Source organism: Monodelphis domestica, chromosome 6, assembly GCF_027887165.1.
Source record: "Monodelphis domestica isolate mMonDom1 chromosome 6, mMonDom1.pri, whole genome shotgun sequence".
NCBI lineage: Eukaryota > Metazoa > Chordata > Mammalia > Didelphimorphia > Didelphidae > Monodelphis > Monodelphis domestica.
The window spans coordinates 271,428,435-271,440,802 of record NC_077232.1 but is presented as its reverse complement, the minus strand read 5'-3'; the positions used below and the strand labels follow the sequence as shown (position 1 = coordinate 271,440,802).

The 12,368-nt window shown below is 36.3% G+C and overlaps 1 protein-coding gene across 5 annotated transcripts in view; it reads right to left on the bottom strand.

Annotated features, from left to right (window-relative positions):
• The window catches only part of ANTXR2 (ANTXR cell adhesion molecule 2), a 248,493-nt gene extending 236,787 nt beyond the window's left edge, over positions 1-11,706 (bottom strand). Inside the window, exons 1-3 of one of the 5 annotated variants that reach the window (XM_007495961.3) lie at positions 11,082-11,706; positions 10,279-10,350; positions 7,595-7,666 (exon numbers count right to left, since the gene is read on the bottom strand). In XM_007495961.3, coding sequence (XP_007496023.1) covers positions 7,595-7,666; positions 10,279-10,350; positions 11,082-11,233 — 296 coding nt within the window. In that variant the 5' untranslated portion in view covers positions 11,234-11,706. The remainder of the gene's footprint in view (positions 1-7,594; positions 7,667-10,278; positions 10,351-11,081) is intronic. The other 4 variants (XM_056803236.1, XM_056803239.1, XM_056803237.1 and 1 more) reach the window with 4 other exon arrangements.
• Positions 11,707-12,368: the final 662 nt, after the last annotated feature.

The following is a 12,368-nucleotide window of genomic DNA, read 5'->3' as shown; positions in this document are numbered from 1 at the left end:
TTATACATTTTTCTAAAACTGCAGTCAATCTTATTGCTCTTATTAGCAAAGAAGAGCTATAAACATGAAGAGCAATGTTTGGTGTTAGTATACAAAGATTTTTAAAAAGGCACTAAAGAGAACATTTTACATAGTAACTGCAATATTTGTGGAAAGATCAAAAGTGATAGATTTTGCTACTAACAGCAATAAAATGATCCAGGACAATTCTTAGGGACTTGTGACAAAGAATGCTAACCATCTAAAGAATAGTTGGAGTAGGAATACGGATGAAAAGATTTTATATATGACTTATCATTTGTTTATCGGGGTATATGTTTTGGAGTTTGGGTTGTATGAGATTATTCACATAAAAATGAATAATGTGGAAATATGTATTGCATGATAATATATGTATAACCCCAACTGAATTACTTGTCAACTGCAAGAGGATGAAGGAAAGAAAGGAGGGAGAAAGCAATATGGATCATATAACTTCAGAAAACATATGTAGAAATTTGTTATTAAAATTAATTATTTTTAAAAAGCACTAAGGACAGTTTTAATGCCCCAAAGTGCCAGGCTTTCTCCTGGCTGTGATTGGAGTCAAAATAAGGGAGAATTTTATGGTTTTGATTAGTAATTTTTTTTACTGCTTTCCCCAAAGGCAGAAATAAACTAGATATAGATGGTGGTTTTTCCTCTTTTGTACCAAGCTAAAGTCATTTTTATTGTCTAGTAACCTCCAGGAAGTTTTCTCCATTGCATCTACACAAAGGAAGAAAACTCTCTCTGAAGGACTGGAGAGACAATAAGTGACTAGAAAGTAAGAATCCCCCAGAAAGAGGAGAAAAGGGGTGATTATTCCTGGCCAGCAATGTCCACATTCCAAAGGTGGGGTCTAGAAAAGAGAATAATTTTTCCTCCCCAAGCTGTCAGATAGGCACATTTTGAAACACATACAATCATCATTAATAGAAGCAGCACTTAAGATAAACACTTCTTACACTTTAAAACAAAATAGAAAACTTCTGAAGTAACATTTCATGTCAATCTATGTGTATAAAACATTCAACTTACTAGGCATATATAGATAGATATATCTATATTATATTTGTAAAAACACATCCCTCTCTATGATATGTATTTAGAGGTGTATATTTATATAAAGAAATATCTATTGATGTCATTATAGATAACTCTATATTGCATGGATTCATCTATATCAATAGATAATTTTATCCATGTAGTATATCTATATTTATTTACACATTTATATATACATTTGATGTCTATCTATAGATATAGCCATAGACACATCTATATAGGTATATACATAGATGGTAGATATGGATATACACTTGTGCATATATGTGTAAATGTATATATGCACATATATAAAGAAGTGTTTCTATAAATGTATATAGATACAGATAGATACAGATGCATATGTAATCTAAAGATGCATGTATAGATAGAAAAAGAGAGGAGGAAGCTAACTCTTGGAACAGTCATTTATAAACTTTCCTTAAGTAAATTTCAATTATTTTATAAAGGTCACTTGATAATCCCCTTTAAATAATAAAATTACACCAAGCTATTTAACTTGAGAGATAACAAAACACTTATTCAAAGAGACATTCTAAGTTGCGCTCATACCAATGCTGTTAAACTGGGGATTTCAGAGGACTATGTGCTCTTTATGTTAAGCAGCTAATACAGTAGCCAAGAAAGTTAACGGAATCTTAGGCTGTATTTAAAGGCATAGCATCCAGTTCTGCTATCCTCTGCCCTCCTCAAACAACGCCTAGAACACTGTATTCAGTTCTGAGCACATTTTAGGAATCAGAAGAATCAAAATATCTCAGATTCAAACTTCAATCCAAACCTATACCAAAATAAGAATCTCACTCCAAATGGCTCCCCATTCTTTGTTCAAATGGAGTGGGAATCTAGTATTTTCCAACAAAGCTCATCATTTTTTCAAATAGCTTGATTAAGAAGTTTTTAGGCTGCAGTCTATATTCTTAGCATTCAAGTGCAATGTCAAACTAGTGTTCCTAATTTTACTTCCAGGGGCCAGAGTAACTTTATTCCCTTTGCCTTGTAATGATCCTTTTAATAACTGAAGATAATTTTCACATCTTCCCTAAGTCTTCCCTTCTCCTAGCTAGACTTTCCTTGATATTTCAACAGATACCTGGCATAAACTTGAAGCCCTTTGCCATCCTAGTTGCCTTCTACTGAACACTCTCCAACTTTTCAATGTCCCTTTTTAAAAGTTACAGATGTGGCCTGACCAGAGAAAAGTAAAATTCAATATATCTTAAGTCCCTGTGATTGCAAGACATTAGAGATACAAAGCCAAACCAAAATAGCCATAGCCTTGAAGCTTATGACATTCCATTGGACAAATTTTCAGACATACAAGGGCATTTTCAAGATACAATCTAATACTTTCTTTCCTCTTTCTCCTGATGTATGCTAGACACCATCCTAGGTCCCACACTTAACACACAGTACTCTAACTTCATCATTTTACAGAGGAGGAAATCGAGATATAGCCATGTTAAGTGAGTTATCCAAGGTGACAAAAGTAATAAGTAGCAGAATCCTATTAATGTGTGCTAAAAAATTTTACCACCTCCAATAAAGTCTTTCCCTAACTCCTTATTGAAGCTCTATATAACCTCAGCTTTTCTCTATTAATTTTGTAATAAAAGATATCATTTTCCTATTACTTATATTCCATTCAAAAACTCCTTTTAGCATATTTATTTTTTGTTTTTGTTTTCCTATCCTCATATTCGTTTCCTAAGGAGAGAGACTATGTTTTATTTTTTCTGTATTTCCTCCACCTACCACCTATAATTCACCCAGCTAGTACTGGACAAATATTTATTTGTTCATTACAGCCTGATCCACAAAGAAATTCATTATTTCACAAATGAAAGAGTCAATTACATACAGTAAGATTTTGTTTTATCTAAATATTTATATTCAGCATCTACAGAAACAACTTGAAAATGACTATGTCTGAATGCAGATTATAAACCAAATATTTGGTGCTTGCCAGAAATGAGTGGCAGCGTGTCCTCAAGCACTAATGTTTTGCTGCCAAAAGAGGGGGAAAAAAGACAACTGAAATTCAAGTTTACATAAATGGATTTCACAATATAAAAATAACCTTCCCTAGTCAGTTCACCACTATATCTCATGACCACGCATCATCAGCTCATAAAGTGTACTTCCATCACTAATTCTAGAGAAACTTAACAAAAATGAAATTCAGAGCCAACTAGCGGATCATTGTGAAGATATTCCACTTGGTAGGATTTGTTTGTTTTTAACTCTTGGTACAGTCATAACTTAATGAACTACTTAAGAGTTTTTTGAGTTTTCATCACCATTTATATATATACATATATATATATATATATATATATATATATTGAATGAAGGTCATGTTACCAGTTTCAAAATATCATAATAATAACTAAACTGGGAACTGTTAGGCAGGAGGCAGGAATTTCACCACTTGCTTTGTAGAGAAGCTTATAAAAAATGATGCTTTCTGCTCTCCTCCCACTGTATAAATTATGATATTTCCTTTTAGTTATTATTGTGATACTTTGGGTGGGGAGGGGGAGATGTAGAGCAGGAAACAAAGGGGCTAGAGCTAACCATTGTAATGTTATATAAATGTAGTTGACTTTTGAAAGAAACAAGGGTTTCTGAGAGGTGGAGGTGAGATGGAAGCAAATTCCAGCCTTGGCAGATAGTTAGTGCAAATGCACAAAGATGGCAGTTGCCCATACACAAGTAAAAGAAAGATGCTTTAAATGCATAGGGCAGGAACTTAAGTAAAGCATAACACAACTGGAAAGGTAGGTTGGGATTTCAAAGGCCAAACAGGAGTTGATATTTGATGCTAAAGGCAATATTGAGCAACTGGAATTGTGAGTGACAGAATCAGACTTTAGGAAAATCAGTTATGTGCAAAATGGACTGGTATGGGGAGTTACTTGAACAGTTAATTGTACCTCAGTCAGAGGTAATGGGAACTTAAACTAGGATAATGACCATGTAAATAGAAAAAAGAATGTTGAAAGAAATGTGGAGGTAGAAGCAACAAGACTCAGCAACTAAATAGAGAAGAGGGCTGAAGTATCAGGTCAGTACTAAGGTTTTAGATTTGAGAGATTTTTTTTTATGACAGAAATAGGGGGTTTAGGGATAAAGATAACATTTTAGTATTATTATGAAAATTGTTCTGATCTCATTGACACCCTGACAAAGACTTAAGGAACTCAATTTTGACAGGTGCTGGCCTAGGTCTTTGGGCTTAAATTAGAGAAATTACAATGGAATTTCAGCTCTATGAACTTCTTACTTGCTGTTGTTTATTTAGTTGAATATCTTTAGAGAAAAAAGGTGAAAAATATATCCTTGTTTAGCTGTCTAGAATTAGCACAACAGAGGGGTTGAGAGGAGGAAAATAAGTACAGAAATTTGCAAGTGAAATTCATCAACTCTTAGAATTCTACTAAAATTTTGCAAAATGAGGACTGCAATACTGACATCCTCCAATCATTATGAAAGCCTTAGCTTCAGCCACTAAGTCTGGACTACTAAATGACATAAATATCATTCCTTGTGGCTTCTTGCCATGTTGAATATGATATTTTGAGCACCTTTGTAGAAGATAATGATATACTAAATCATGACAGGAGACAAAGGCCTGCCCCAAGGATTTACTGTTTCTTAACTTTTCAATCAATCAATATTTATTGATTATTTTTAAGCAACACTGCAAAAGCCAAAGTGTTGCTTCTTCTGTTTGCAAAAATTAATTTCATTTCTAGAGAAATGAAAGTTATAGAATTGAAATTGTGAGATCTACTCCATTTCATCAGTGTTGTTTCCCTTTGAATTTGGTTTCTTTACAAATTGAAATATTTTTTGCAAGAAGTAGGTTTTTTTTTTTAAAGAAAGCTATGTATAATTTTCTCCTAACAAGTTAAAAAAGGCTTCTTTGTTATGCATCCAAATCCCCCCCCCCCCCCCCCCCCGTTTACACAAATTTGCAAAATGTACTTTTACATGAAAACCATGACAAAGGATGGATTAAATTTCCACAGATGAGGGACTGCCAATATCAGGGATCACCTATCCCTTGAAAGGGGGGCCACCAGAAAGACACTTTAGAATACCAATGGAAAAAGCCAGAGTTTGAGATATTCTGCCACTAAGCAAACCAGGAAAGCTCTTTGTCTACATTAAGATAAGCCCTACCCTCTTGTAAAAACTTACAAAATTGATAAAATAAGAAATGACTTTTATGCATTAATAAATGTGTCTTTAATTTATTAAAAGTTCTACTCCAGGGTTTACTTTATCTAGTAATCTTCTTTCGTATGTTTTAGGAAAGAAATTAATTTATTAAAAATTTGATTTGCATGCAATATTTCAGGGACACATACTGTTCAAATTGAAATGTTCATGTCTCCCTTAGTTGAACCTAAAGTCTGGGAAATTGTATCCCTGAAAATCTTTCACATTAATTACCAAAATAAACTTCAACTGGGTACATGACATACTTAAAAAGTGACATTATAAACAAGCCAGAGAAACAAGTAAGAAATTACCTTTCAGGTCTAAGAACAGGAGAAAATTTTGTAAAGGGAAACAAAAAGCAGATATGATAAAATGAAGAATTTTGGTAATATAAAATTAAGATATTTTTGCACAAAGAAAACCAATGTAGTTGAAAATCAAAAGTAAAAACAGGGAACTGGGGAAAATATTTACAGCAAGTTTCTCTAATGAAAAACATTTTATATATTTAAATAAGGTCTTATATCATTTGTGTGCATACATAAACACATACACTCATGTACATAAATAACTAGTTCAAATTCATAGGTAAAATACATTGCCCAAAAGATAAAGTCAAAGAATAAAAGGAAGCAATTTTAAATCAACAATATCTATAACTATATAAAATACTACAAATATAATTATTAAAGAAATACAAATAAAAGCAACTCACACTTATTGGATTGACAAAGATGATAAAGAAAAATAAAAATTGCTAGAGGGTTTGTGGAAAAATAGGAAAAACTAAAGGACTATTGATGAACCATAGTCTATTATAATGGTCCATACATTTTTAAAATATTGTTACTTTCTATCTTAGAATTGATACTAAGTATTGGTTCCAAGGCAGCAGAACAGTAAGGGCTAGGCAATTGGGGCTAACTGATTTGCCAAAGGTCACACAGGCCAGTATGAGGCCAGATTTAAACCTAGGTTCCTCCATCTCAAGATCTAGCTCTCTATCCACTAAACCACCATCTTCCAAGGTCCATACAAGATTAAGAAAAATTTGTTATTATGCCCAAAAAGTGGCCCAGAGAAATTACTACTTCTAGACCAATATCCCTAAAGAGTGTGAAGTAAGAAATGTTTCTAGCAGCTCTTTTTCATAATTGAAAAAAAATCTAGAAAGGAAAGTACCCCCAAATACAAATGACTCAAAAATTATAGTAAGTGAATTGAATGGAATATTACTGTACCATAAGAAATTACAAAATATACATTTTTAGAGAAATCTTGGGAAGGCCTATGTGAACTAAAGTAGCCTTTACTATTTATTTATTAATTTATTATTTAGATTATTATTATCTAATATTTAAAGCAAGCAGAACTGAGAATAATTTATAAAATAACACATTATAAAAAGAGACAACTTTGAAAGACTTGAAAATTTTGATCAATGTAATGACCAAAAACAATACCAGAGGGCAGAAGATGAAACATACTATCCATTTCCCAATAGCAAGGAACTCATTCAGATACAGAATGCAACAAACTTTTTGGATATGGTCAATAGAGAAATTTCATTTGATGACATATCAAAAAGGATTTTCTTTTGCTTTTTGTTGTTCAGTTGAGAAGAAGGGAAATGTGGAAGGGTGAGAAGATAAAATCTTAATGATTGAGAAAATAATGATATAAAATTTTAAAAATAAAAATGAAGCTACACTAATCAGTTAATGAATCATATAGAAAAGCATATTAAAATGCAAACTGAATTCAAAGAACATAAATAACCCATTTCTAAGATGTTTCAAATAGACCAATTGGTCTGGAAAATATAATAAAGTAAAAATCTTATACCTATGGTTTATATGAAAGCTATACCTTTTGATATCTCAAGCAAAATTTATCTTTGTAATATTTTAAAATAGCATCTAAATACTTCTTAATTTATTGCACATACAGAGAAGGCTACATTCAGCATAAGTTGAGTTAAAGTAAAACAATATTCACTTATTCACAGTCTATCTGAAATTATTATAGTCAACTCAATGATTTAAAATGTATAGTTGATCATAGATAAAATTCCAAAGCTAAATATATGATTTTGAGATTGTCTGTTATTTCAATATAATTCACATTTCCTTTCCTCTCCATTAGTGCAGGTAATTGACATGAATGTACATTTTCTTGGATCCATTGAGAGGCTTAAATCATTACTTAAAGATATCATTCATCCTACTATCAAAATTCTGTACTAAAAAGCTCTCTAGTGAAATGAGTGTACACTAACCTGTCTCCTGTTAATGGCAAAATAATGGTTGCTTGGGAAGAAAACACTATGAAAGATAATCTCATCCCAGGGCTGCAAAATAAGAAAACAGATGGTTAAATATTTGAAAAAGAGGTAATAATATAGTATAGACACATAAATACAAATATATACATGCCTCTTTATATAATATTCAAGAAAGTCTGTTTAAATGTGTATTTATAATTTACATATTTTACATATATGCATATACACACATTGACATTTAAACAAGCTCCCTTGAATGATTTAGGGCTCATAAATGGATAATGAGGAACACGGCACCAGACTCAAAAATAATATGTGGGCTTAAGGCTGCCTCAAACATGTACTAGCTGCAACTATGAGCTAGTTCCGTCATTTAAACACGCAATATCCTTAGTCAAATCTTTAAGAGTTTGTTATAGAGAGTTGCTAAGCTCTGATAGTGGGGGAAGTTTCCAAGTGAGAACTCCCTCCAGTGATGAGTTCTAGGAGAACTGGGAAATGGGTGTTTTATAAAGGATTCATTTCCAGAGCAATCCAAATGCATAAAAGGGCATTCTCTCTCACACACACACACAAAAATTTAATACAACAAGCAGTTATTACATGTAAGGCACAGTACTGGGGCATTAGGAATACAATGTCAGAAATATAAAACAGTCATTCTCTCAAAGAATTTTCATTTTATTGGGAAGGAGGGAAATATAACAGATCATAGATTTAAAACTGCAAAACCTCTTAGAAGAGACCTAGTACTACCCCTTATTTGGAGATGAAGAAATTGAAGCCTAGAGATTAAATAATTAGACCAATGTGTAGTACATTTTAGAACAGAGATTAAAATAGAGGTCCTCTGATTCCAAATGTTGCCAAAGTATATACAAATTTATTTCAAGGAGGAGAATGCTAAAAGCTGGGGAGATCTGGAAAGCCCTTATGTAGGAGGTAGCAACTTGGCTGTGTACTTTGAAGAAAACTGGGGGTTACACTAAAGGTGTCTGATTCACATTTGATCCTTTCATCAGGGCTAACTTGAATGTCCTTAATAGGAATCAAAATGGGGGGTAGCCAGGTGGCTCAATGAATTGAGAACCAGGCCTAAAGATAGGAAGTCTTAGTTTCAAATCTGGCCTCAGATATTTCTTAGCTTTATGATCCTGGGCAAGTCACTTAACCCCCATTGCCAAGCCCTTACCACTCTACTGTCTTGGAACCAATATGTAGTATTGATTCTAAGATGGCAAGAAAACCTAATTTTTTCATTCTCACAGACTGGTGGAAAGAAAAGTAAATGTGTTTTTGTTATTGGGTAGAATCAGGTCTGATACAACTAAAAGAATGCTAGGTACCTTGGGCTTCAATACTACTGGTATGACTTCAGGTAAGTCATTTAGGCTCTCAGAGTCCCAGGTACCTCATCTGAAAGTGATAAGTTAAGACTAGATGGCCTCTAAGATTCTACATCTATGATCCCATGAACTCTCAAATTGACCTTTGCATACAAGTCAAGATCTTCCATTTTTTTACATTTCTTTTTAAAAGAAATGTCATTTATTTCATTTTCTCAAGCATTTCCACAAGGTCAATTTGTTGTATTTCAGAAATTAATCAGAAAAGGTTATTAAGGATGGATTTCCAAAGCAGAAGTGTGGATGACTTTCCATAGACAGGCAACAAGCATACATTGTTTCATAGGGACAAGCTGATCTGCTGCCAATAACTGAAAGCATAGATTTCCTAGGCTTCTACAGATTGTTTGAAATTACTTGTAAAATGACTTTCAAAATGTTTTGATCATCCAAACCTGCTTTACAGAAAACATTTGGACTAACAAGACTGAAGGAAGTAATATTTAATGATACAGCTCCTCTTCATTTCCCTTCCATTAGATGGTTAAACTTATAGTTGTCTACTGCATTTTACTTAGCCTAGCAGAGAGTCGAAGAAAACATAACCAACTCAGATCTGTTCTGTCAGTTACTTTTAAAAGACTGCCACTAGGAATTTTAGCTAAGAATAAGCTGGATTTAATAATAAATTAAATATTAATTTAATACTTTTCATAAAAGTCATTCTGTACTAGTGAAATTTATTGGCATATACAGAAGAGTTAAATTTTAAGAGTTAAACACACCCACACGTTATGCAAACATAAATCTTTTCTTTCAAGGGACGAAAAAGGGCCTTTTTTGGTATTTGTTTAGCAAGACATGTTTCAACACTTTTTTCTTTTAACTTAGAAACTCTAATATGTTATAATATTAATTAATAATGTTCTAATATTAGCACTGGATAAAAAATGTTTTAGATGATAAAATATTTTAAAACATAAATGAAATATAAAACAGAGGACAACTATAAAAGGAAGAGACATTTGAAATAGCACCAAAGATACAACTACAAAATTCTTAGTCAAGTTTCTAGAACCCAGTGGAAAACCCTGAACAACCAAAGACCTGGCAAAAGTCAGTACAACGTATTGATAAATTGGTTTCTCTTCCCCCTTTCTGTTTTTAGTGAATGTTCACATATGTTTTAAGGAACCTGAAAATCAAAATAAATGAATATGCTGAAAGGTTATCATTGATTCCTTTAGACAAAATTCTACTTCCTGTATACTTTTAACTCTTTCTAGCAACTTTCTATTTCTATTTTCTGTGAAGAAGACAAGAGAGAAATACCTCACGAATCTTTCTGTAAGCTGTTTAACAAAATTGTAGATCTCGATCCAGTTTTGTGCAACGCTTCCAGATCTGAAAATACACAAATTGGACCAGTTAGAATGTGATCTAAGAAGGAATCTTCAAAGCATAGGTTTGTCATGTTGACATTTCAAAGTGGTTGTTTTTTCAAGAGCACATCAGTTCAATTTGCAATGGCCTCTCTTCCCTTGGTTGCTTAGCTGGAGATTAAGTAAATGCGGACAAGATATACTAGCCTTTCCAGAGAAGCAGACCTGTTCAGTTAACGGTATTGACACGGGTCACGTTTATCTTTTGTCAACCCATATATCCTCTTGCTTTTTCCAGTAGGAGACAAGCAGCACTTTGGATTGAACCTTAGTATAAGTCCGGAGAAGATGTAGAGCACAGAATTTTAAAACTGAGCAACTTTAACCGGTTGTAGCAGGAAGGGAGGAAGCGGAGATTCCCTACCCCCACCCCACTCCTCCGATTCCAAGCTGACTGTCAGAGGCTGCCCTACAGGTCAGCCAAGAGCACCCTGATTTTTCCAAAGGTCTTAGGGGCTGGAAGTTAGCCCCAGGGTAAGGTGGCAGAACCCACCCAACCAAGTACTGCCCCCTCCCCCGCCCTCCATAAAGCCAGAGAGCACTTAGGCAGTCAACAGAGCATCTGAGAAAATGCCACAGTCCACTTGCATCTCAGCACTTACACACGCACGGAGCACAACCCACTCCACCCCACTCCCCTCACCAAACCGCAACAGCACTGCCATTGGCAATGGCATTGGAGGTGGTACTGACTTGTCCAGTACGAAGTATAGATCGAAAACTCCATGGCAGGAGGGCTGCTCTTCCGCTTGGGCTCGGGCCGGGCCGGCAGGCGGTGACACTCCAGCGCCCCACAGCAGCCAAAGCCAAAGCCAAAGGCAGAGCGGCCGGCCACTGGCCCCCATCCCGGCCTGGGACGCCGCAGCCTCCACCACTCCGCTCTGGCCTCCGCGGTGCAGCGTAGCCAGGTTCAGCTTAGCTCAGCTCAGTTCTGCAGCATAGGACAACCCAGCCCGGCCGAGCCCGGGCTCCTCCTGGGGGCAGGACGGGAGGAGCTCAGCCCCAGGACAAAGGGAGCCGGGGCCGCCCCTGCCCCAGTCCCCGCCCTCGTCCCAACTACGGGCCGACTCGCTAGGGTGAAGCCCACGCCCTCGGTTACCGAAGAGCCTCGCCAACCGCGAGGGCGGACGGCCCCCGGGGCCGGCCCAGGCTCCGGCAGGAGCAGCAGCTGAGCTGGGTCCTGGGACAGCTCGGGCGGCTGGGCCCAGGCTGCTGCCCTGCCCCACCCGCGCACCCTCGCGCCTCTCCAACTTTCCTCCAGCGCTCCGCCCCGGGGCCCCTCTGTGGGAGGAGGCTACTTGGACACGGACAGCTGCCCGATTTCTTGGGGAGGGCGGTAACGCTCATCACCCCCCTCCCGCTCCCGAAAGAGATTCGGTTAGCGTGTGTGAGCTGCGGTGGGAGTGTAGAGGGGGTGACGCTGAGTCCTGAAACTGAGCTGGGCTCTGGAACACTGAGGCTCCGCGTTAGAAAGAGCCCCGACCTGGGAAAGGAAAAAAGGAGTACAAGGGGCCGTAACCGGCTTAGAAGGGGCTCTTGGACTGATCTCGGGGCCAGCTGGACCTTTTGAAGATAGGAAAAGTGAAGACCAGGAGGTGTTCTGAATTGTTCAAGGTTACCCAGAAGGCATCCGGAAAGGGGCAGCCTTGCATACTTCAAAGAGAGCCCGCGTTTAAGTTTTGCCTGAGGAAGTCATTTGACAACTAGGGTCCCTAGGCAAGTCCCTAAGACTGTAAGTTGCAGAGAAGATGGCGACCTGTAACGAATATCGAGGGAGCATTTCCTTATACATAACATAACTCTCATTTGATCTTTACAACGGCTCCATGACAGATAAGGAAACTGGTTTAAAAGGTTAAATGGCTTACCCAGAATCAGAGCAAAATGTAAACACCAAGTCCAGCACTTCACACCTATTACCCTACATAGCTTCATATGCCCAATCCCTAGATAAATGATAAATGTCCTATATATCTATTT